The sequence below is a fragment of the Pristiophorus japonicus genome, chromosome 6, assembly GCF_044704955.1.
Source record: "Pristiophorus japonicus isolate sPriJap1 chromosome 6, sPriJap1.hap1, whole genome shotgun sequence".
NCBI classification, from domain to species: domain Eukaryota; kingdom Metazoa; phylum Chordata; class Chondrichthyes; family Pristiophoridae; genus Pristiophorus; species Pristiophorus japonicus.
The window spans coordinates 48,971,356-48,998,171 of record NC_091982.1 but is presented as its reverse complement, the minus strand read 5'-3'; the positions used below and the strand labels follow the sequence as shown (position 1 = coordinate 48,998,171).

Sequence of the window (26,816 nt, the reverse complement as noted above, 5' to 3'; positions counted from 1 at the left end):
CTTTAAAAAAAATAAGATCCGTCATTCCTACCACTTTCAATATCACTATCCTCCCCCCTCCCCCCACACATACACACACGTTCCCCCCTCTCTCCTTGCTCCTTGATCTAGGGAGCCCAGATTACAATGATTCAGAAAGGGTATGCATGATTTTCCTTCTCCTCATATCTTTAATATTGAGTATTGCCCAGAAAATAGTTTGAACGTAATGTATGTTGGTGTCAGAATCTTAATTCTGATGCGTAATATTCAGCAATGTACTGTACAAAGTTTAGCAAGTCGAGATATGAAAGAAATTGAATAACATGCAAAATGGCAGTATCCAACCTTTTGAGTTTGAACAGAAGAGGGAAACTTCAAATACTACAGCCTAAGGGGTCGGTGTGAAACACTAGCCAACTGTTCCCTAAATGTTACCTCTGTATTTGATGCTTGAAGCATGGTAATCACCCATAATGCAGTCTTGACACAAGGCAAGTTTATTGTGATATGAAGCAAAAACTTGTCATACTATTTGTGCTCCAAGATGGTATTAAATTAAAAATAAAAGAAACACATTCATGGCAGGAAAAAAAATACATGTAACTAATAAAACATGAGATCACAAAAAGTTTCAGCAACAAACACATTATGAAGTTCATAATATCTTGGTAGAATGCACATATAAAATGTACAGAATGTCAACACGAGTTGACAGATTACAAAGAAAGCAATTTCATATTGACAGCCATTCCATCAGTTGATTGCTCACTGTGGTAACATATTTAAATCAAAATGGGATTGATGGTGAATGAAGATCCATGAAACCAGGAATAAATCACCTGTACAACACAAGACTGCACTGCCTATGTCATATCAATAACACAACCTGTATTTTAACATTGTAATACATAGTATTACTGATCAAACAATGTAGTCTGCATATTTTATACCAAATAAAAATAAACAAATTTGCTAATATAAAAACAATGATTTTGCCTATACTGTATTTTATTGACAAATGATCCAAGTATAATTACTCCTTCCTGACGTACAATATTTATTAGGAAAACATAATTTACAGAATATTTTGAACAAATACATTAATTTATGTATTGCCACTTTAAAACTCAGTGTTGCAGGCAGTACACTAGGTACATCCAGTGACCTATACCTGCTTGTATATGGAAAGTTACAGTGTCCACACCTACACACATGCTCAATAATCTTTAGTCCAATGCCGCAATGTGTAGATGGGCGCTCTCTATGTACAACAGCCTGGAGATCAGATAAATCATACCCAACGGCCAGGCTTTAAGAATGCTGCCCCAGAAAGTCATCGAGAGTTAAGTCATTTATCCAGTCGTCATTACTGCTGCTGCTCTTCATAATGGACTCTATGAAGTCAGACTCATTACGAGCTGCACCCAAGGTATTGCTGTTACTGTGTTGCAGAAAGTCAAAGGAAGTTACCTCGGTGGTTGGGTTCATACGGTTGTAGGATCCAGATGACTGGCCGGTAGAAGCGTAGCTGGTCGGAGCTAGGCCTGGCACGGGATGAGTCTGGCTCAAACTGGTAATGCCTTGCGGAACAGGTTTCATGCCCGTCATAGCTGCTGAGGGTAGCCTTGGTTGATTATGCCTGGGTGACGGACCACTCATGGAGACCATGCTTTGTCCAGTCTGGCCTGGGTTGAGTTGTTGCAGTGGCCTCATCTGTCCTCCTGGTGCTATCTGATTTGGTGGCACTATGGTCTGATGAGGAAATGGCTGCACAGGCAAGTTCGGCCTCATGGTCTGTTTAGAGAACAATGGGTTATTTGAGAACTGCTGCATGCTGCCATCCATTTTGGTCTGATTTTGCATTGCTGGAATCCTTTGTTGTGCCCACATTTGAGGAGCCATGCCTGAAGTGGCTAACGCATTTGAGATTCCTTGGACAGGTATGCTGGCTCCTGCCTGGTTTATGGATTGCCTTATATGCTGGGGCGGTACAGCAGGGTTTGGTACAGAGCCAGTAAACCCTGGGATTGCTGTCCTTTGGCGGATTATAGCCTGGCTCGGCACTGCCTGGCTGGTTGATCTCATTCCCAAAGCACTCTGGCTTGGCCGGAGAGGCATGTTGATGCCAGATGATGGTATGTAGATGCTCTGTTGATTGCCAGGATTATTCGGATACATTCCCATAGTCCGATCACCCTGACTGGCAGTCACTGCAGGAATCCCAGGTCCAAGATTGTTCTGAGACGTCACTTGCAAAAGGCCAGCGTTCAGCCGCATACCACAGTGGGCGGATGATGGCGTTGACAAAGGCTGCCCAGAGTTTGTAGGCAAAGATTGTGCCACAGCTGCAAAAAGAAAAGAGAAAAGGGATTAATGTTATGTTTTCTTACAGTATTCCACAAGCGCTTGTGTGCAGATAAAGTACCTGATAACCCTGGGCAATTACAATATCTTTTTGAAAAAGTCATTTGATAAATGTTCCTTTTCCCTTGCTCAAAAACATGTCAAAAATATAAAAATACTTGCATTTCTATAGCGCCTTTCACGACCTCAGGATATCCCAAAGCTCTTTACAGCCAATAAAGTACTTTTGAAGTGTAGCTACTGTTGTAATTTAAGGAAAGCAGTAGCCAATTTGCACACAGCAAGGTCCCGTCCCACAAACAGCAATGTGATAATGACCAGATAATCTGTTGTTTTTTAGTGATGTTTATTGATGGATAAATATTGGCCAGGATACTGAGCCAAAGCTATCACAGCTGATGTGGAAATGCATCAGCATTTCATTTTCTATAGTTATCAAACAAAATAAGGTTTACCAAACATATTTTCATGAGGACAGTGCCCCTGTTAAACTCTGCCTACATTATTACTATTGATTCTAGTCTTTCAAGCATTACATACTGTCGTACGCGCTTTAATCATATTATAGGTGTTTTGACCAGTATCCAAAAATCTACCTCAATAAGATCAGTGGCATAATGAAGCCCCCACTCCCTCCCTCATCCCAGTGCACTGGGCAGTCCAGTATTGGGCCACAAAATCTGTGGTTTGTGCCGAATCAGTGGATCTCAGCCAGAGTGGCAGTCAGAGTGCTACAATCGGCCTTAGTGGGGAGTGAAGAACATTCGCCCCAGGTTCCTCCTCCCAATAACTATCCAATGACCTCTTTTGGAAAGACTGTGTGTGGGGACATAGATATAGCCCCGCAATTACCCACTGTGAAGAAACATAGAAACACAGAAAATAGGTGTAGGATTAGGCCATTCGGCCCTTCGAGCCTGCACCACCATTCAATATGATCATTGCTAATCATGAAACTTCAGTACCCCATTCCTGCTTTCTCTCCATATCCCTTGATCCCTTTAGCCGTGAGGGTCACATCTAACTTCCTTTTGAATATATCTAACGAACTGGCCTCAACAACTTTCTGCGGTAGAGAATTCCACAGGTTCACAATTCTCTGAGTGAAGAAGTTTCTCTTCATCTCGGTCCTAAATGGCTTACCCCTTATCCTTAGACTGTGACCCCTGGTTCTGGACTTCCCCAACATCGGGAAAATTCATCCTGCATCTAAACTGTCCAATCCCGTCAGAATTGTATATGTTTCTATGAGATCCCCTCTCATTCTTCTAAATTCCAGTGAATATAAGCCTAGTCGATCCAGTCTTTCTTCATATGTCAGTCCTGCCATCCCAGGAATCAGTCTGGTGAACTTTCACTGCACTCCCTCAATAGCAAGAATGTCCTTCCTCAGATTAGGAGACCAAAACTGTACACAATATTCAAGGTGTGGTCTCACCAAGGCCCTGTACAACTGCAGTAAGACCTCCCTGCTCCTATACTCAAATCCTCAAAAAAAAAGGCCAGAAGGCCAGATATGGTGAGATACCAGCGGGTTGGCAACCCCAATGGAACCATACCCCAACATGAGTCCATGCTGTTAGGCAGCAGAGAGGGAGGGAAAAAGATTTAAAATCCTGCCATTACCGTTTCCTCAGCGTCAATCACTCTCAAAGTACTGGACGTAGGAATTTGATGCAAACCATATGTAGTTGGTGCTTAATAAACCACAAAAGTATATCTGCCTGCACAAGAAATATAGCTTGTAATGTACATTTCTAACAATGCAGCATTGAAAACGAATCTTCACACATTTTTAAATAAAATGCCCAATGTTATAAGTAACTGAGGTCTCCTGATTTTCAGGTTATAAATGGTAAATTTAGTGATCCCGCAGTCCCAGCAGGGAGCCATGCTCAAAGGGATTGTGCTTTGGAGACTTGGGGCTGTGGTGTTAGAGCCCTATCTTTGGCTCGAACGCCCTTCGAGCACAGGAACCACTGGGAGCACAGGTCTGCTGAATCTATCCTTATCCGAAAAATTAGGGGAAAGAAAAATTGTGCAAAATCAGTCGCAACTCTGTGTTTCCTTGTTGTGTCAAAAATAAAACAGGATATTTGTAACTGGAAAACTCTAAGTTGATCAGAAAAGCAATTTTGAAGGGAAGAAATAAAATATATTTAGAATTGTTTTCACCCAAGTATAAATGATGAAAGGGAATTGTGCATAATTGGCTGTGTACTCACCAGATCCCCCCTTGTTCAGCTGCCTATATGTGACGCAGGATATTAAAGGCCATAAGAGCACCCAAAGGTACCGAGAGCAGGTGAAGTGCTCCCTGCATTGGAAGGCGAATGTGGCAACCTTGGTGTTTGCTGCTTTTACTGGGTTTAATGCTAACTTTGGTTTCATCATTTGTGGAGGAATTATTAGGTTTAGCTCCAATACTCGTGTACAAGAGCAGGGGTGTTCTCCCCAGAGACCTGGTCAATATTTATCCCTCAAACAATATCACTGAAAAACAGATGATCTGGTCATTATCACATTGCTGCTTGTGGGAGCTTGCTGTGCACAAATTGGCTGCTGCCTTTTCCTACACTACAACACTTCAAAAGTACTTCATTGGGATGTCCTGAGGCCATGAAAGGCGCTATATAAATGCAGGCCGTTCTTGTTTTTTTTAACCAAAGTCCCAGGGTGGATTTCCGGCTCATTTGCGCCTCGTTTAGTGCCCCGGCAGGGCGTTAAATGCTGTTTTTGGGTGTTGTGCTGGGCATCCAGGATTTAATTCCCAGCTGGAAGATTCGGCTATTGGTTTGCACCGGCGCAAAGCTTAGCAACCCGCCCTCCGTTTTTAGCGTTATGATGACGTCAATCATCGTGCAACGCTGCGCTCGCGCCCTGGATGGAACATTCAGCCTCAACGCCTCATTTAACGCCCGCCCCAGGAAACACCTGAAAGGAACAGGTGGTCCCAGGGTGCGTCAAGCGGTATTGGCAGCATGTTTAAATGGAGGGATGAGGATCCTACATCGCAAGTCATATTGACTACAACGGTTGCGCACATGATGCTGTTTGAAGCTCCAACTGCAAACTTCACTTTTATCTGCCATTACAGTGTCCTTACAACTTCAGTGAGAAAATGTTATGGGGGCATTACTAGTTCGCCAGCGTATCATGCTCCATGCTATTGCCAGGTGGTGTCAAGCTAATGGAAGGACTCTTGGTCATGTTGACCCACGGATGAAGAGAGGCTGAAAACATCTGGGAAGTAGGGCTTAACTCCCACGGGCTTACAGGCACCAACGCGCATCCCTCCAGCTCTCTGAGGAGCAGTGTGTGAGAAGGCTGCGAGGATTCTGACAGAGATAGGTCATCTCCTACAGGCAGACCGATGTCTGCGCCGCTCTGGAGGCAGCCTTCAACAGGTATCCGAATTCATTGTGGTGTGCTGCATGTTGCACAGCTTGGCCATCATGAGGGGCATTGCCAGTGAGGATTGCAGACCCACCTCAGGAGGAGGATGATGAAGAGGAGCCTGGTGAGGCCCCCATTGAATAGCCACACCATCCACGGGGGAGGCAGCGAGGAGATGCTACCGGACCAACTCTTGCACATCGCCAGCTTGTAATGGACCGGTTCTCCTAACTAGAGGAAACCGAGGAATGGAGCTAAGACTGGACACGCTATGTGTCCTCATAAAGGCACATCTCTGGTGAACGTTGGAATGATACACAGACACAATGGCAAATGATGAATTATAGATTTTACTGCAACAAAGTCACAAAAACACCTCCCATCAAAATAAAACCATACAATATACAACATTATGTTGCAGGGCACTAAACAATGAAACTTTTTTACTGCCACATGTTTCAGCTCGGGCGTACAAAGTCCGTTGTGTAATGCCAGACTTAATGCCAACGCTCCTTCAACTTACATTTTTGCCGAAACTTGCAGTTGGAGGCGCAAACTATTTTCAGGCGCTAACTGTAACGCCCTGCCCCGATTAATGCCCCGAAATCCAAAAAGCCCAAAATCCAGTCCCCAGGGTTTTATCTATTCTCCATTTTAGAATTTGGTGAAAGCATTAGGTATTTCCCCAACGGGTGTCACGCAAAGCTTCTCGAGACAGTATCCAGCAATCCAAACTTCAGAAAAACACCTAACCACACCCAGCAGCACTTCCACAACTTCTCAAGGTCTCTGAGCCTATGTTTTAAGTGAAGACCAGTTAGTGCCCAATTTGTAACACATTGTGCTTTGGGCTTGTGGTCACTGAGCCTCATTGGGACAATCCAGAATTATTGTAGTTCATTTCAGTGAGGCAATTAGTTTGTTTGGACTGCACTCAGTACCTTATACTGCCTGGTTGCTCTCAGAAATGTAACCTTTATTAATTGAGCAATATCCTAAACCAGAATGTTGCAACACCAGTTCTACTCACCACCACCCCCTCCCCCACCTTTCCAATCTGTGTCCTCAACACAGCTACTTCTTGTAGGCGGACGTTTATGCTTAATTTTTGTGCATGTAGACTTTCTGGAGCCTGATCAGAAAAAACCACAAGTGTTATCGCCAGGGTGTTCCAAGAGGGAGGAGCACCTTGTACAAGAAATAAATCGGGAATATCAGAGAAGCAGCTGGCTATTATGTTAAGGTAGTTAGGTAGGCACCTCCACTCCCTCTTGTTGCTGCCACCTTGAATCTAGATTTTGCAGAAAGACACACAGGTCCATGTTGAGCAGCTTCCCACTGAATTAACAGATTCCCCTAGCACGCAAAAGGTGACCTCTAGATAAAGCACTACTAGTGTCCTCATTAAAAGCATCTTTCAATGATTTTTGCTGTGCATCATTTACAAGGCACAAGTCAGGAGTGTGATGGCATACTCTCCACTTGCCTGGATGAGTGCAGCTCCAACAACACTCAAGAAGCTCGACACCTTCCAGGACAAAGCAGCCTGCTTGATTGGCACCCCATTCACCACTTTAAACAGTCACTCCCTCTACCACTGACGTAACGTAGCTGCAGTGTGTACCATCTACAAGATGCACTGCAACAACACGCCAAAGCTTCTTCGGCAGCACCTCCCAAACCCACGACCTCTACCGCCTAGAAGGACAAGGGCAGCAGGCGCATGGGAACACCACCACCTCCAAGTCACACACCATCCTGACTTGGAAATGTATTGCTGTTCCTTTATTGTCACTGGGTCAAACTCCCTGCCTAACAGCACTGTGGGCGTACCTTCACCACACGGACTGCAGTGGCTCAAGGCGGTGGCTCACCACCCCCTTCTCAAAGGCAATTAGGGATGGGCAATAAATGCTGGCCTTGCCAGTGACACCCATATCCCAGAAACGAATAAAAAATAACCAATAGTGATCTTACCTTGGAACTGACTTAACTGTGGAACACCAAATGCACTCCTCTGCTCCTTATATTCAGGAGACACTCGGATCATGTGACCGTTTATTTGATCATGTTGCCTTTGTTTCTCCTGAAAAACAAATGGTGGACGGGTGTCACTTTAATTAAATCATTTTGCTGCAGTGACTAATAAAGCAAGGCAAAACTCCTGTCAACTAAGAACATATCTTGTCATCTTAACATCTTTACAATTTGGATAATTCAGCCCCTCATAATGTAGGTAGGCTTTTCAAATTTTAATTTACAGGCCCCTTCCTGAATATTTCACTCCAACAGTATATACATGCTCGTACAGGACAAGGACTGCAAAAGAGGCAACACTCAGTACTAAATGCTCTCTGCTGCTATGTAGTATCACAATATTAGATACTACCTCGTGCCTTATAACTTAGTTACAGGAGAGTTTATCAAATTAATCAATTTTGTGTTGGTTTGGCTCAGTTGTCGCACTCTTGTCCTTGCGTCAGATAGTTGTGGATTTGAGTCCCACTCCAGGATTTGAGCGCATAATCTAGGTTACTTTGGTGCAGTAATGAGGGAGTCCTGCATTGTTGGAGGTGCCGTCTTTTATATGATACCTTAAAACAACTTCATCAGGGCCTGATCTGCTACATTAACCCAAGTGGGAGAGCAGTGGTGGCTTCCCTGCCAGACAATACCAGCTGGTAACAGCGGGCAGGGCCAGAAGTATTTGTTAAATGTATTTTTAAGTTTCCCTTTGGGCTAAGTGGAGAAGGAGTGCTCCTCCGGTCCCCACAAGGGAACCTTGGATGTCCCACCCCCCCCAACCACCCTGGTCTTTCTCCCCTCTCACCTCCGACCAGGATCCCTCTCCTGGACCACGTACCTTGTGCCGGGGATTGCACCCGTTGGTCCCTGGCAGCTGCCTCCTGTCAGCCGGATTCAACAGCCAGGCGGCACATCCAACCTACTTTTTGGATCAGGAAATTGGCAAGCGGCTCTCTAATGAGTCCTGGCTGTTAAAATCGCAGCTGTACGTTTTGGAAGCCTTTTGAGCAATTGAAATAAAAGGGCTGTGCTGTTTAAAGCTTTTCACAGATGCTGAGAGTGGTTTGTTTATATTCCAGTCTTGCGAGATGGTAAGGCAGAATTTGCTGAATCCATTCCCAGAAATTACCCTTTAAGAACGTGGTTGCGGCTTCACCTGCATTCCACGTGTCGAAGCCTGGAGCTCTTGGTTCTGAAAAAAGGTGAGTTGACCAATACACCAAGCTCCAGTTCAAAGTGAAACATAAAGTAAAGGGCAAGTACCTCAAACCTGTCGGTTTATACAGGTGGAAGCTTTTCAATCATGCCAAGAACTCAACTTGCCCTGCTGCTTTCCTGAAATCAATGCTCTAAAAACACCTGATCAAATCTTTCATATACTGGGAGACTATCCAGTTCCTTTTTTGTGAAGGAACTTAGTGTCAAAGACCAAATATTACTTCCTCCTTCCCTACAATGATCAATCTATCCAGACCAAAAGTCCAACTAAAGGCCCATATTTTCATTAATATTTAGCAAGACTTTGCCTCAGAAGAATATGGAGGCTTGTCGGGATCTCCAGTTGACCTGCCCTTGCCATAAATCTAGATATGCAAGTGTAGAACTTGGAAAAGGAGTACACATTCATGTTGCACTTGCTTCCTTGATGTAACACTTCAATAGCCCAGTTACAGTTGCAGCAGGCGTGTGCCTTAAATGGAAGACAGCTTGAGCAACATCCAGAGTTGCGTGCGTTAAGCATAACTGCATCTATTGCAGAACTGACAAAAAGTAATCGACCTGAAACATTAACTCTATGTTTCTCTCTCCACAGATGCCACCTGACCTGCTGAGTATTTCCCAGCATTATTCTGTTTTTATTTCAGATTTCCATCAGTATTGTGTTTATAATGCGGATACTCTTTTGTTGGGGCGTGGGATGCACTTTGTACTCCAATAAGGAATAGAATGCATTGCTTACTTCAGTGATGTTCTATCGGGGAATTATAGTCACAGGAGTGCATTCAGAATGTGCTTCATAAGCAGAATGACTTACCTGGTCAGCCATGAGCTGCTGTTGGAGGAGATTATGTTGCTGTTTCTTCAGAAGTTGCTGCTTGAGGAAAGCGTGTGGAGTGGGTTTTATATAATTGTTACCAGGGTTATGATCCTACATTGAAGGAGAGAAAATGGAATTTAAAAAAAGAGAATTTTATATAAACCAGTATTTACCAGTGAGACTTTTAAACAATCCAGTCTACTGCTGTTAAAATGATGTTTCCCACGGTACAAATGAACACAGGTAAGCAGAGGACTCCGATTGTGCACCAAAACAGACATCCAGTCTGATTACCAAAGAGGCTGGTGAGCAAGAATGGTTTAATGATTAAATGTCTATCCAGCTGACAAACCTGCTCAGAACAGTTTCTCAATGATTTGCACGTGCACACACAAACCCAAGATGGAGCGACAACAACATTTTTCAACCATGTGCACAACACACATCAAGTCTTTCCTGAACACAGCACATAATCTGCACTGTATTTTTTTCAATGGCGATTTGGAGAATTTCTTGCAATTGTAATCCTGGCGTTGTGATGAGGGTCGCCAACCCTCCAAGATTGTCCGGGAGTCTCCAGGAATTAACGGTCCAGAACACTGCCGCGAGCAACATCAGGGAAACATCACGGGGTAGATATAAAATGGAATGGTTTTTTTTTCAGTTTCCTTGAACATTTATACACAGTTATAAATATATTGGAGATATAAGTAAAGGGCTGTATGACTGACAGTCATGAAACATCCAATCGGGTAATGAAGAGTCTGTTCGCTGTCCAATTGGCCATGGGAAGGCGGAGCATCGCGTGGATGGACGTGTCGGGCGACCAATGGCGGGTGTGTGGGGGTGGGGTGTTTGAAATCAGGAGGTCATGCGATGAAAGCTTCCAGAATATGTCCAACCAGAACTGGCAAGCCTAGTTGTGATGTTGCACTTCAAACATCATCCTCCCCTAAATAAATGCCTACATTCCCATTCCCAACACCTCACCAACAATTGCCTCAATTGAACGGTGCACTCTGCTGTAAATGTGTACATATTTAAGTACAATTCTGGAGAGTTTGGGATAAATTACAGAAATGGGTGGGTCATTTTTTGGGCGTTGGTTTACTTATGCATATCTTGTCCAAAATATCTCAGGGCTACATAAACACATATTACCCACACGCCCACCAATTAGTCATGAAAAAGTAATGAAGGCACATCTCCCATAGCATTGCTGATTGGATGATATTCGGTTTTATAATGCGAGGAGCACGATACCATGTAACGCAGAGTATCATTATCCTGCTATGGAGCAGTTGTGTTTAACTATGCCTGCCCTTTTAAGACTACAATGTCTAATTGCTGTGAATAGGATAGCTAATTACAGGCTAGTTGGTGAGGGAACTTTGCAATTTGGTAAGTACTGTACATATAAATTCCTGGCTCCATTTTGGAAGAAACGAGCTTGAAATGACTTCTATTCTTTTTATTTTGACGCTCTGAGCTGAGACACAAGAATATAACTACTTGTAGTTCTAGGATCGGATTCCATTTCTTTATCTTTAACCTCAAAGACCCATTTATTTTCAGGAGTTAAACATACTACATGGTGAAATGCTAATGACTGACCCAACACAAGGCTAAGGGTGTATCACAGCGATGAGGTTTGGAGAGCACCATGAATTAGGGGCGTCAACCTGCCAGAATTGTTCTGGAATCTCCAGGAATGAAAGAGGAGACTGAGGGGAGATCTGATTGAGGTGTACAAAATTACGAGGGGCCCAGATAGAGTGGATAGGAAGGATCTATTTTCCTTGGCAGAGGGGTCAACAACCAGGGGGCATAGATTTTAAGTGATGGGTAGGAGGTTTAGAGGGGATTTGAGGGGAAATCTTTTCACCCAGAAGGTAGTGGGGGTTTGGAACTCACTGTCTGAAAGGGAGGTAGAGGCAGAAACCCTCACCATATTTAAAAAGTACTTGGATATGCACTTGAAGTGCCATAATCTACAAGGCTATGGACCAAGAGCTGGAAAGTGGGATTCGGCGGGATAGCTCTTGGTCGGCCACACGGGCACGATGGGCTGAAATGGCCTCCTTCCGTGCTGTAAACTTCTATGATTCTATGATTAATATCCAGGACACTGTTGCAAACAATCCAGGAGAAAAATCATTGGGACAATCAAATAAATTGTGTTTTTTTTTTTCATTTTCTTGGAACAGTTGCCCGGAGATAGGGAAAAGTGTTGTTTGATGGATGGGGTGGCTGGAGGCCACTCATTCACAGGATGTGGGCATCGCCGGCATTGATTGTCCATCCCAAATTGTTTGGAGGTGGAGGTGAACCACCATTTCAGAGCCAACCACATTGCAGTGGGTCTGGGGTCACATGTAGGCCAGGCCTGGTCCCAAAAGGAAATTATTGAACCAGATGTTTTTTACAACAATCTGGTAGTTGCATGATCACCATTACTGACACTAGCTTGTCCAGATTTAGTTAATTAGCTCAATTTAAATTCCCCAGCTGCCGTGGTGGGGTTTGAACTTATACCTGCAGATCATGAGTCCAGGCCTCAGGATTACTAGTCTTGTAACATAACCACTATGCTAATGCACCCTGTGTCAAAACCGTCAGGAATAGATTCAACCCGATTTGACGACCTTACCTTGAATTCCTCCACAATGTATCTGAAACGCCACAGTGTTTGATTGGTCAATTGTGATGTTCTAAAAATGGCTTGTTATTGTATGATGGCTAAATTACAGCAAAGTTAACGCTACAGAGGGTTTAAGCAATGCCCACAAATAGGAAACAAGTGCTGTTTACAGCTCACTTGAGCGTAATGCCTACTGTTCTCGTGCAGTTACGCTTCCTTGCTTATAAATAATGAAATATAAATCATTCATCTCATACCGTTCAGGGACGAAAAAGGCTCATGTTAGTTTTGGTATCTCACAGATGTGGCAGCACCAATCTCAAAATTAGGAATTGAAACCTAGTGGGGATTCAGCCTTTGGAAGGAATCGGCAGGAAATGCTCCAAGCTTGGTACAATGTGTAAAGGAACGGTTTCGATAAGAAACAGGAATACTTCAAATTTACTAAGTGCTGCAGAAATAATCTCGCTGTGCAGGGGATTTCCATCAAGAGTTGAGGAGGAAAGGTCCTAACAACAGGGCACAAATGAGGCCGCTGCCACTGGTTTTATCTTTACATTATCCCATGCTCGTGATTTAAAAGAGTGTTAGCTCTTCATTTCTGAAAATAGCAAGTAATCACTGTTAAATAAAAAAAGACTGGTTTCGCCAAGAACCACTGACATTATTCTTACATCACAGAGGCAAACATGTATAATGGGAAGATTTACACATGTATGCATTAAGTGCCAGATCTGAGTCGTGACAAACATCACCATATGGTAAACACTGTGCCCTGTGAATCCCAGGGACTTGAGCACAAAAGAATCTAGGCCGACACTCGAGTGCAGTGCTGAGGGAGTGCCACACTGTCGGAGGTGCTGTCTTTTCGATGAAATGTTAAACCGAGGCCCGGTCTGCTCTCTCAGGTGGACGTAAAAGTTCCCATGGCACTATTTCAAAGAAGAGCAGAGGAGCTATCCCTGGTGTCCTGGCCAATATTTATCCCTCACTCAACAAGGTTACTGCACAAGATAAAAGTTCACGGGGTTGGGGGGTAATGTATTAGCATGGATAGAGGATTGGCTAACTAACAGAGAACAGAGAGTTGGGATAAATGGTTCATTCTCTGGTTGGCAACCAGTAACTAGTGGGGTTCCCAGGGATCAGTGCTGGGACCCCAACTATTTAAAATCTATATTAACGACTTGGAAGAAAGGACTGAGTGTAACGTAACCAAGTTTGCTGACAATAAAAAGATGGGAGAAACAGCAATGTGTGAGGACACAAAAAATCTGCAAAAGGACATAGACAGGCTAAGTGAGTGGGCAAACATTTGGCAGATGGAGTATAATGTCAGAAAGTGTGAGGTCATGCACTTTGGCAGAAAAAAATCAAAAAGCAAGTTATTATTTAAATGGAGAAAGATTGCAAAGTGCCGCAGTACAGCGGAACCTGGGGGTACTTGTGCATGAAACACAAAAGGTTAGTATGTAGGTACAGCAAGTGGTCAGGACGGCCAATGGAATCTTGGCCTTTATTGCAAAGGGGTTGGAGTATAAAAGCAGGGAAGTCTTACTACAGCTATATAAAGTATTGGTGAGGCCACACCTGGAATACCGCGTGCAGTTTTGGTTTCCATATTTATGAAAAGATATACTTGCTTTGGAGGCAGTTCAGAGAAGGTTCACTAGATTGATTCCAGGGATGAGGGGGTTGACTTATGAGGAAAGGTTGAGTAGGTTGGGCCTCTACTCATTGGAATTCAGAAGAATGAGAGACGATCTTATCGAAATGTATAAGATTATGAGGGGGCTTGACAAGGTGGATGCAAGGAGGATGGTCCCACTGATGGGGGAGACAAGAACTAGAGGGCACGATCTTAGAATAAGAGGCTGCCCATTTAAATCAGAGATGAGGAGAAATGTCTTCTCTCAGAGGGTTGTAATTCTGTGGAATTCGCTGCCTCGGAGAGCTGTGGAAGCTGGGACATTGATTAAATTTAAGACAGAAATAGACAGTTTCTTAAGCGATAAGGGGTTATGGGGCGCGGGCGGGGAAGTGGAGCTCAGTCCATGATCTGATCAGCCATGATCTTATTGAATGGCGGAGCAGGCTCGAGGGGCAGTATGGCCTACTCTTGTTCCTATTTCTTATGTTCTTATGTTCTTATAACAACAAAACAGATTATCTGGTCATTATCACATTGCTGTTTGTGGGAGCTTGTTGTGTGCAAATTGGCTACCGCGTTTCCTACATTACAACAGTGGCTACACTCCAAAAGTACTTCATTGGCTGTAAAGCGCTTTGAGACATCCGGTGGTCGTGAAAGGCGCTGCATAAATGCAAGTCTTTCTTGTATATTATGGTAAACACCATGCCCGGTGAATGTACATTACGTTTTAGGTGTTAGATGTTCATTGCTTTTACTGAAATTTAACAACTGGAGAATGCATTTTTTAAGGTTCTGTCAGCAGCAATCAATTTTCTTCATTAGTTCAAACAAGGAGAAAAAAACTATCCTGAGGCATATTTCTCTACACCATGAATGAAAATTAAAGCAGATGGTTTGTTAAATTCTTGTACTCCAGAATCAATGAACAGAAAAATAAAATCTATATTCATCTGCTAGCAATTACGCTTCTAGGAACTAGGGCAGAATTTTGAATTCCACCCCTCCCCCACACACACACAGTAATGGGCAAGGGGACTTTTTTTGAGTTTCTGGGACAATTTGCTGCAAGTGAAGAAATGTCCCATGATTCTGCACATTTTTCTACTTGAAGTTGTCAGATTTAAACAGGTGGCTATTGAAAGTGCATTTGCTGACCAATTGCTTGTATCTTTCTCCGAATGCTAAAATGTGAACTGCTCTCATCCACACACTCCTAATAATCCAAAGATTAACTGTTCCTCATAGAACCGAGGATCTTTCCATTTTGGCTTCATCTTTCTTTACATAGGGTGTACAGCATAGAAACAGGCCATTCGGCCCGACCAATCCATGCTGGTGTTTATGGTCCACTCGAGCCTCCTCCCGTCTTTCCTCATCTAACTCTATCCACGTAACACAAAAGCAAAATACTGTGGGTGCTGGAAATCTGAAATAAAAACAAAAAATGCTGGAAACACTCAACAGGTCAGGCAGCATCTGTGTCGAGAGAAACAGAGTTAATGTTTCAGGTCGATGATCTTTCGTCAGAACTGGAAAGGTCTGTCAGTTCTGAAGAAGGGTCATCGACCTGAAACAGAACAGGAGGGGAAGAATCAACTGAATCACATCGCCCCATGTTAAAAACACTCTGCCAAAACCGCTGCTGGGGAGTGCCACCGTCTGGTTTGTTTTATCGTCCTGGGCGGAGCGTAGCTGCAGCCAGTAACCAAGATAAAAATGAAACTGTAAATATATCATTAATTGCGAGGAGTCAGGAACCATTTTTGACAGCTATATAGAAAAGTCAGGGCTTTGAAAGATAATGGAAATCCAATATCAAACATAAAAATGAAAATGAGTCCCTGAGGCTCCTTAAAGTGGAATTTGTATAAACACACACACTTCTCATTAACGCTTCTAGTAGCTCAGCTATTGTTTATCCAACAATGAGCAGCGGAGCTGTTTGGACGATTGCTGCATTTGAGGGGAAGCTGGATAAGGACGTGAGGGAGAAAGGAGTAGAAGGATATGCTGATAGGGCGAGATAAAGTTAAGTAGGGCGGAGGCTCATGTGATGCATAAACAACAGCACAGACCTGTTGGGCTGAATGGCCCTTTTCTGTGTTGTAAATACTATGTAATTCTATGACCAGGAAGCTTGCAAATCCCAGGTTAAATCCCTGGTCTGTGTGGAAATAGCTGACCCCAGTCAGTGTGCCAGTAGAGGTGTCATAATTGGTTTTGGTGGGGGTGGAGGGAGGAGCGAGGAGCGGCGGGGGCGAAGAGAGGAGGAAAGAATTGTCAGCCATGGGTCCGAGTCTCGATTGCTATGCGCAGTGACTGTATGCATGTGGATGCTTGGTGAGGACAGAATTGGATTTGTCTGTGATGCCCTTTACAGTCAAATAGCCTGAAGACATACATGGTCACTTGAATAAAAGGTCACTTGGCCAACATCACAAGAGCGACTGATGCCCATGAAACTATCCCAGCAAGGAGACGAAGGTAGGAGAAGAGCAAAAAAAATGGCGAGAGAGAAAAATACGTATATGGCCTAGAAATCAGGTATCGCCCCATTTGGGGGCAGTCACACTCGGGAGACAAGAGACTTTGCGCCAGACGCAGAATTCTCACCCCTCGTGATAAATTGGGGTGACCGCCCCGGAAGGAAGTGGAGCGCTAAATCAAGCACTTCACTTCCTTCCTGGGGCGGGAGCGGGGCGCACGGCTCAGCATCGCTACGCACTGGGCCGCGTAGCGCTGCCGCATAGGAGGGGCTCTTCCCTGAACTGAAGGGACGGGCCCACGCTGCATACTCTGCATACGAGGAACCCACCTACCTGGGCCACCGGGGAGCAGGAGTGCCGTGAGATCAGCAGAGTGCCGGGCTGAGCGATCGCAGCACCGACCCCATGACCAAAGCACCACCGGAAAGGCAAGCAGCAGATTTTTTTCCCTCAGCAGCAGCTGTCCACCTCCCCGTTAATCTTCGCCCCGGTAGCGGCAGGCCACCAGATTCACGTCCCCTGAAGCTGTCGTTGTGTATCGCTGTGCAGCTTCAGGAGATGAAACCCAATTAACGGGCCGGGGCGCTAACATGGCGATGCGCACGGCGATGACATCATGATCGCAGGGCACAGATCGGGGCGCAACGCCGGCACTAAACTCCCGCTGAATTTAGGGAATTGAGTCGTTAGTGGCACTGTACCCGGCCGCAAACTAACTTGTGCCCCGTTAGCGCCTCACGGGGGCGCTAACAGGAGGCGCAAATGCACCCAATTTCTCCCCCATATTTTTATTTAAGTTTATTTGGGTCTAACTATGGACTTTCAAATCATTTATTGTCTCCCACTCTGTACAATTCCTGGACTTGGAAACATGTTAACTCTTGTCGTCACTTCAACATCTATGTAGGGTTTATGTAGGTCTTAGCAAATTCCACCACACTGATGACGGGAGCGAACACCAACAACGAGAGGCCACATGAGAAAATATAGTTTGCATTATTAATCAAACATTTTTTTTTAAATATAGTTTTTGTTTCTGGACCACTGTCAAATACCCTCCGTTTGTTGCTGCTGTCTTGTGAAGTATCGTGGTCACGTTCCTATCACAGAAGCAAACCAAAGCCTTTGGGAGATCCATAGAATCGCAGAGTGGTTACAGCACAGAAGGAGGCCATTCGGCCCATCGAGCCCGTGCTGGCTCTCTGCAAGAGCACTTCAGCTAGTCCCACTCTGCCGCCCTTTCCCCGTAGCCTTGCAAATTTTTTTCCTTCAGATACTTATCCAATTCCCTTTGAAAGCCACGATTGAATCTGCCTTCACCACCCATTCAGGCAGTGCATTCCAGATCCTAACCATTTACCGTGCAAAAAAGTTTTTCTCATGTCGCCTTTGGTTCTTCTGCCAATCACCTTAAATCTGTGTCCTCTGGTTCTCGACCCTTCCACCAATGGGAACAGTTTCTCTCTATCTACTCTGTCCCGACCCCTCATGATTTTGAGCACCTCGATCAAATCTCCTCTCAATCTTCTCTGCTCTAAGGAGAACAACCCCAGCTTCTCCAGTCTATCCATGTAACTGAAGTCCCCCGTCCCTGGAACCACTACGCTTTAGGATATTTATTTACAAAGCAGGAAGAAAACCTGAATCTTTATTCGATTACCATTCTGAAAGCTGTAAATTATGTATATAGAAGGAGGTCATTCGCCCATCGTGCCGATGCTGGCTGGCTCTTTGAAAGACCTTCCAATTAGTCCCACTCCTCCTGCTCTTGTCCCATAGCCCTGTAATTTGTTTCCCTTCAAGTATTTACCTAATTCCCTTTTGAAATTTGCTACTGAATCTTCTTCCACTGCCCTTGCAGGTAGTAGATATAATCTACAGGAATACCATTCATTTGAATACAAATGGAATTAAACTATTAACAATAGGGCTAGAAACAGTAGCATTTCCTTTTAGGCCGTCTTGCTGCATGTAATGGCCTTTGCTTACTGAAGCAAAAGTGTGCATGTGGTTTTTTTCAATATAAAGGCGTATTTGGAATAGTTTCAATGCATATCTCTAGGGCACATTACATTTCTCATGGATTTAGTATCTCAGGCAAGCAAAGTGGAATAATGAACCTTTGATGTCAGATTCCTGGGTTTGATTTACATCCAGCTTTACTGTAACTTAATCAGACTTATTGCCAAAAAAAATCCCTTTTATTTCAGTGTTAAGTTTCTCTGGGGAAACAAAAATGTAGGAAACAACAGGAAAATCAGGACAATTTGTGTTAATCCCCGCCTCCGCTCGTGTGCAGTTACATCGCTTTGCCACTAGTGGGAGCTTGTGTCTCTTTTATCAAAACTGTGTCCTTCAGACGTGCTCCATTAGAAGCAATTTTTGATTTGTGTGTTGCATATTTTAATGGGTGGCTGGAGAGTCAGATACATGGAATAGTTGTTGAATGAAATAATCCCCTTTCCTTGGAAACATGCCAGTTAGCTTCCTCACCAACCAAGACCAAGAGAAAAACTGTGTTTCAAAACTTCCAGCAGACCCTCCCTCCTCCCAGTATTGATCTTCAGAAGAATGTTTTTAGTATCCCACATTTAACAGGTCCCTTAAACACGCAATGAAAAGCTAACAGATCACTTGAACACTGACTGGAGAGTTTCAGTTGGCGTATTATGATAAAGGACTATATTTTGTCTTTACTTATTTTAATACTACTCAAAATGCAACCATTAAGAGTGGAGACTGAGCACAAATATTACCATGGTCAATTTCCATAAATCAAACCATATTACACCTTGCTCATCACTTTGTGATTCCTTCATTGACACAAGGTATTGTCTGCAGTGGGACTACAGATATATAGTGAGAAGGGGAGGGAGAGACTGTGGATTGGTGATAGATATGCTATGAAAAATATTATGCTCAAATCGTCTTTCTCGCTGTACCTAAAGCAGTCCTGGCATGTACTGTATTATTTACCACATTTTCAAGTGCAATACAGCTTTACTGTTGCTTGACAGTGATGTAATGCAGATCGCTGCAGCTCATGCTTTATATTGATCGATTATGGCAGGATACAGGAGCAGCCTGTGGCCACTGCTGGGTAACTGTTGGGAAGCTCTTAGACAAAGAGCAGATTAGAACAAAGGGGAGGAAAATGAAAAGTCGGTGCAGTAAGAAAAAAAAACATTGGAAAAGAGGATAAGCAAACAAGAAATATATGGATGGACCGATGAAATAAATATCACGTCCTTTTCTGTGCGCACATGCAAAGAAAGATTTTTTTTTAAATAGCCAACAATACCCTTTCAGTCAATTGGCCATTAGTCTGAAATTTGCAGGGCGGGGGAGCGGGACTAGCTGAGGTGCTCTTGCAGAGAGCCGGCACAGGCTCGACAGGCCGAATGGCCTCCTTCTGTGCTGTAACCATTCTGTGATTCTATGACATTGCATTTCTCTACCTAGCAGGGTTCACGTCCACAGAGGAAAGAGAGCTGGAAAAATGCAAATGGCCTCTCCAGCATAGATCGCCTTTAACGAAGCAAATTCACAGGTCACGGTGTTTGCTGCATCCCCAAAATTGAGTCTGCGGCAACATTTGATAAACAAAACTTGAGAGAGAAAGTGAAATTTACATTTTGTTTTAAATAAAAGGAGACCCATGGGAAGTTCACCTGTCAGCACCTGCCTGCCCCAGCAAATCGGAAATCGGCGTGGTCCCGGCCTGCAAGACCATCAGCAGGCTGGGGCCATTAGAGGGAGCAGCGTGCGGTGGCATACCACTGCAGGGAGCAGCGTGTGCTGCTGCAGGAGGGCGACGGGTGCGAAGTCAGGTCGCTGATTGCAGTGCGGGCAGGCACAGCAGGAGGGGCGAGGTCAGGGCGAAGGAGCGGCGAGAGTTTGTAGAAGGAAGTGACTGGGGCCCAGGAGTGGCGTGAGTCTGGGGCCGAGAAGAGGCGAGGGCCCAGGGGCAGCACAGGCCAGCCCACACTGCGATATGTGTGCGCACTAGGTCCGTGCAGCAGAGCAGGTCTCCAGTCGTCCTGGTTAATCCTTCCCACTGTACCAAGACCTAGCTCTGTCAAGCCCGTGTGGTGGCTGGTGTGCAATGGCCACCACACATTAAAAAAATCCACGCACAGGCATCTTCCACCCTTCAAAATGTAGTTCGGGACCTGGAATATTAGGTCCTTCATTGAAACATCTGTGACCTCATCCCTTTTTGGCGTGGAAGCAAGTCATCCTCGCTTCGAGGGACTGCCTATGATGATGCCCCAGCAATCAACATAAGGGACGTGAAGGGAGATTCCAGAGCAGGTGATCTGAGGAACCGAGCCCATCAAGAACAATGACAATGCCCATTTAAGGACTAGAGTTAACTGTACCATGTAGAGCACAGGACTGGTCAAACAGTCTGTGATGTCAACTGAACCGGCTCAAAGTTTACACTGCCAATTTCATAGCAGAGGCACTCACATACGCACTCTGTTCTGGTTAATTTGCCAATGTACACCCCTTGTGTATATACATGGTGCAGTTTGCCGCTCGTATCAACACGGTGCAAACAGATGCCTGAACGTCAGTGAGGTAGGTGACTTATCTAAAAGGCAAGGTTTGCAGCCATGTAAACATTATAAACACAATGGACTGGTGTCTGGATTGAAAGATGTGGAGTCACCACAGTACCAGTATAAATGGGATGTTAACTGTTACTGTGATTAAAAGAAAGAAAGACTTGGATTTATATAGCACCTTTCATCACCACCGGACATCTCAAAGCGCCTTACAGCCAATGAAGTACTTTTAAAGTTGTAATGTGGGAAACGTGACAGCAAATTTGCGCGTAACAAGCTCCCACAAACAGCAATGTGATCATGACCAGATAATCTGTTTTTGTTATGTTGAGTGAGGGATAAATATTGGCCAGGACATTGGCCATAGGATCTCTTACGTCCACCTGAGAGAGCAGACAGGACCTCAGTTTAATGTCTCATTTGAAAGACAGCACCTCCGACAGTGCAGCACTGCACTGAAGTGTCAGCCTAGATTTTTGTGCTCAAGTCCCTGAAGTGGAACTTAAACCCACAACCTTCTGACTCAGAGTCGAGTGTGCTACCCACTGAGCCACAGCTGACACTCAATTATTCGAGTTAACCTTGCTTCCCCAAAACAAAATCATCGGTTACAATTTCTGTTATGAGGCGGAAACGATTAGAGTTGCTACATCTTCCTAAACGAAAAGGCTTGACTCAATGCTGTAATTTTATTAATTAATGTGATGGCATGGAATTTTAAAAAAAATCCACTTTCTTAGAATTGAAATGGGTGACTGTGGAATTTTTATTTTACTTTCTAAAAGTAGGTTGTTCCCAAATAGAACAACTGGTGTTTTTTTTGTGGGGGGGGGCGGGTAGGCGCGGTGGGGGGGTGGCTTATAGTTTTGGGGCCTTCGGCAGGGGTCTGTGAAAAAGAACTGAATTGCTATGAGTTAGTCCTTAAGAGGAAAATTAACACTAATATATACTCATTCTATAAATGCTTCACAATGGGAAGTAGATACAAAAAGAAATTTCCCATCAGACCGGGGGTTAATATATAAAAGCTACGCTCTAATGTCTGTTAGCAGGTAGTCGCCGTGTATATTGTCTGGGACTGCAAATTATAAGGCAAGAATATGGCATTAGTCAATCAGTTACAGCACTGATACAGTCAGTTCTGGCATAGCAATACATTTGAATGTAAATCAACAGTAGGCTCAGTGTTTGTTTTCATATACACTCCTTTTGAAGTACCAACAGACAAAGAATTATCAAGTTTCAAATTACTGTACATGTCACGAGAGCTGTCCATCACATAAATGTTTTTTTTGATAGCAGTAACTGATCCACTGGTGCACTGTACTGAACCGGCCCTTTTAAGTGCATTCTGCTCCTCTGCCCCTGTGGCACTGATAAGTACGCACTTGCACAACAAAGCCAAGCTGCTCTTTGAAGGGAATCAACCTCTCTTAAAGCCACACCTGGCTGACAAGTTTATCGATGTAACAAAGCAGAAAAGGAGTATACTCTGCACGCAGTCAGCTTCGTAAATGCATGGCAGAGACTAAGGGAGGCAGGTGTGTAAGCAAATATATTTGCTGATTGGTATCAGACTCTACGCTCGAGTTATTAAGCACATTATGATTTGAGAAGCAGTGTTCACTTGCTGACCTCTCCTGACAAAGTGGAGGCTTCACACTCCATAGGATTACATCGGATATACAGCACAGAAACAGGCCATTCGGCCCAACCAGTCCATGCCGGGGCTGATGTTCCCCAAGAGCCTCCTCCCGTCTTCCCTCATCCAACTCTATCAGTCTAACCCTTTCTCCCTTATGTGCTTGTCGAGCCTCCCCTTGAATGCATCTATGCTATTTGCTTCAACCACTCCCTGTGGCAGTGAGTTCCACACTCTCACCACACTCTGGGTAAAGAGGTTTCTTCTGAATTCCCTACGAGCTGGGATTAAACTGTAAAAAAAAATTGAAGGGAGGTATGAGAACAAATTTAGACTGCAGACAGTCCAATTTCAGCACTGATTCAAGGGCACTGGATCAGCACATTCCTTACCTGCACTTTTGAGCTGCACACAGTAACCCACCACATTTTAATATCACTCCAAGCTCTGAATATGAAAATCATTTTTAATAAATCTTTGTTCCCCCCCCTCCTGCCAGTTTTTTTTTAAAGGAAAGGAATGAGGGAACAGTTCCTTTAAGAATTTATTAAAATGGAGGAGATCATTCTAGAAATAATGGACAATTTTTTAAAAAATCAACAAATTCATGTTACTGAGTTAAAAAGCAACAGGCAGTTTTGCAAGCAAACCTATTTTCCTTTCCTTTCCAAACGCACACTGTGATGGAAATCGTATTGAAGCATATTGCTTGTTCATGATGCCATTCATGATGAGATTCTGCCCCAAGAGAGAGAGAAGAAAAGGTTTCCCCCAGAGGCACTTTAATGAACCCCAGTGTTCAGGACAAAAATGTCCCTTTAAATCTAAAGAGCAAAAACTGATAATTAGCGAGAGACTTCAAAATGGTTTGATTTGATTTGATAGGAAGTCTCTTTAGCAATCGATTTATTTCCAGTCATCGCATTCACAAATAAAAAGGTGGATTTGTAGCAGCAAGAGAAAACACATTCTCACAGGGTGCCTGAGCTCCCAATTGTCTCTCAGATAATTCAGAGCCCATCTGTGCCACAGAAGTTTTGGTCGACTCTTGACAACTGTTTAGCCCTCCCAGTACATAAAGAACAAGCTTAAAACAATATCTGAGCAGCAGAAGCAAGACTCACAGAACGCACAGGAGGCCGTTTAATTAACCTTTCACTTTTCCCCCGGCGCACACGCATTTTATTTTGACTAAAACCCTCTTTGCCCCAGTGTTCGATTTCCTCCAGCCCCTCACTTCATTACTGCTCAGTGTTGTGAGCGGTGGCCATCTGCAGCCTCATTTCATCAAACTCCGGTTTGTCCTTGGGAAGCAAGGTCGTTGCGGAGAAGGAAAAAAACAAAATGCTGCTTTGTCCATGACTGGCAAATCCTAACATGCCTCAGCTCTCAAAATATATTTCTCGTTCCCCCTGCCGTTCCCCCCTCCCTGCACCCTCTCCCCACACCCCCCCCCCCCCACACCAAACCAACCATCCACTCTCCGTTGCAATCTAGTCACCTATTTACATTGAATCCTGTTGTGTCTTATCAATGGTGCTTTTCATTTAAGCAGGCTGGATATTTAAAAAAAAATACTGTACAAGAAAGTGATTGTATTTATTACTAGACAACTGAAATATGGCCAAGCATTTTTTTTTAAACTCAGGAATTTTCTGTAGATTCATGTGACTCACAGAATATTAGCTATGGGTCAGAAAACAAGGCCTGCAATTGTTATTAGCATATACTTCCCAAGCACCTCGATATTCTGTCATGCAGAAACTGCAAGTTGTGCACAATTCCTTTAAACCAGCTGCAGAATGGCTCACCCGTGTACAGTAAGCAATATTTTACTACACAAGTCGATTTATAAGAATACTGGGAACGGGGGGGGGGGGGGACAGAAATGAGAGCTATGAACCAAATAGTTCCTCAAAATTCAGAAAAGTAAGTCTTTACGTTAGCTCGCAAAAAAAAATTATGTTGGCCAATTGAAGCAAAGGCCCGAGAATTAACGCTGTCTTAATTGCTAATAATAATTACCTCATCCTTCTCGTTAAGGTTGCATGATTGGCTTCAGATTATTATTTTTTTCCAGGGATGGATGAAGAGATTTTCTGAGGAATTACTGTTGGAAAGAAAAACGGCTGGAACTTTTTTTGGAACTGGCTGGGTGTGTGCAAAAGGTCAGACGTCTAGATCTTAAGTTTGATGGTTGTGAAAGGGGTGGAGGGGCAGGGGGCGAGTCGAAAGGAGGCCAGAAAAAGGCACCATAAGAAAATTGCAAAATCAATTGAATGATTTGACTGGGCCGTGATTTTATATATGAAGTAAGGAATTATGCGCTTTGTGTGAGTTCTGCAATCTTCCTTATCAAGATTTAACACTGAAATAACTGCATTTACTGAATTTTTGCAGTTTAATATCTATACATTTTGGGAAGCTGTGCAAAGCCCTGCCCTCAGGGTTAAAAATAAAGTTCAGACTTTTAAAAAAACTTTCCAATATCCAAACATTACTTTGACATTTTGCTTTAAATCGCAAACACTTCCTCTTAACCTTGTCTACCCTTCAGTGCAGAACACACCAGCTTGCAATGTAGCTGTGGTGCCCACAGCCAGATTTATTTAGTTATGTTTGTTATAACTTGATGTTAAACAACAAGCTACGCACCGAAAATCATTTAATTGCATACATTTGTGTCATTATATTGAATGCTTTACTCAAGCATTTACTAATCGTGCTGACCCCTCCTTTTAAAAAAAAATTCTTAGTGGGCGAAATTGCCCTTCGCTCCAATTGGACGCAGTAACCTTCTGGGGCGGGGACTTTCAGCGCCCAGTGCAGAAGTCCTACCCCCACAACGGAATTGTCCTTACCGCTCCTCAAAGGAAGCGGAGCGCTATCTCACGCGCTCCACTTCCTTTGGGGACGGTAACCAAGGTGGTGACCGGAACGCTACTGGGGCGGTGAGGGAAGCCCTACACGGATTCTCCGTGTAGCGCTGACCCGCTTCAACGCCCTTCCCCTTTGCTTAAAGAGGAGGGTCGCTGTGCACTCTGCGCAGCCTCTAATGGCCTTCACTAGGCCACAGGGCAGCGTGGGACCGGACTTGCAGCCAAGACCGGACTACACTAGGGCCGCCATGGTCGAGCCGACCCGAGAGTCGGCAGGCAAAAAAAGATGGTGGCCCGGGGTGCTGACGCCCTCCCCTTTGCAAAGTGCCGCAGTACAGCGGGACCTGGGGGTTGTACATGAAACACAGAAGGATAGTATGCAGGTACAGCAAGTGATCAGGAAGGCAAATGGAATCTTGGCCTTTATTGCAAAGGGGATGGAGTATAAAAGCAGGGAAGTCTTACTACAGCTATATAAAGGTATTGGTGAGGCCACACCTGGAATACTGCATGTAGTTTTGGTTTCCATATTTATGAAAGGATATACTTGCTTTGGAGGCAGTTCAGAGAAGGTTCACTAGATTGATTCCGGGGATGAGGGGGTTGACTTATGAGGAAAGGTTGAGTAGATTGGGCCTCTACTCATTGGAGTTCAGAAGAATGAGAGGTGATCTTATCGAAACGTATAAGGTTATGAGGGAGCTTGACAAGGTGGATGCAGAGAGGAAGTTTCCACTGGTGGAAGAGACTAGAACTAGAGGGCATGATCTTAGAATAAGTGGCCGCCAATTTAAAACTGAAATGAGGAGAAATTTCTTCTCTCAGAGGGTTGTAAATCTGTGGAATTCGCTGCCTCGGAGAGCTGTGGAAGCTGGGACATTGAATAAATTTAAGACAGAAATAGACAGTTTCTTAAACAATAAAGGGATAAGGGGTTGTGGGGAGTGGGTGGGGAAGTGGAGCTGAGTCCATGATCAGATCAGCCATGATCTTATTGAATGGCGGAGCAGGCTCGAAGGGCCGTATGGCCTATTCCTGCTCCTATTTCTTATGTTCTTATGTTCTTAAGTAGCGTCCCGAGAGCGGATGTCGGCCAGCTTTGTGACCTGCGAAGCAGGCATTGACATCCGCTCGCACC

General features: G+C 44.2%; 1 protein-coding gene across 1 annotated transcript in view; it reads right to left on the bottom strand.

Moving 5' to 3' along the window:
- Nucleotides 1-480: 480 nt before the first annotated feature.
- LOC139265142 (mastermind-like protein 2) overlaps nt 481-26,816 on the bottom strand; it is a 127,994-nt gene continuing 101,658 nt past the window's right edge. Inside the window, exons 3-5 of the mRNA XM_070882056.1 lie at nt 9,803-9,916; nt 7,720-7,828; nt 481-2,327 (exon numbers count right to left, since the gene is read on the bottom strand). Coding sequence (XP_070738157.1) covers nt 1,294-2,327; nt 7,720-7,828; nt 9,803-9,916 — 1,257 coding nt within the window. The 3' untranslated portion in view covers nt 481-1,293. The remainder of the gene's footprint in view (nt 2,328-7,719; nt 7,829-9,802; nt 9,917-26,816) is intronic.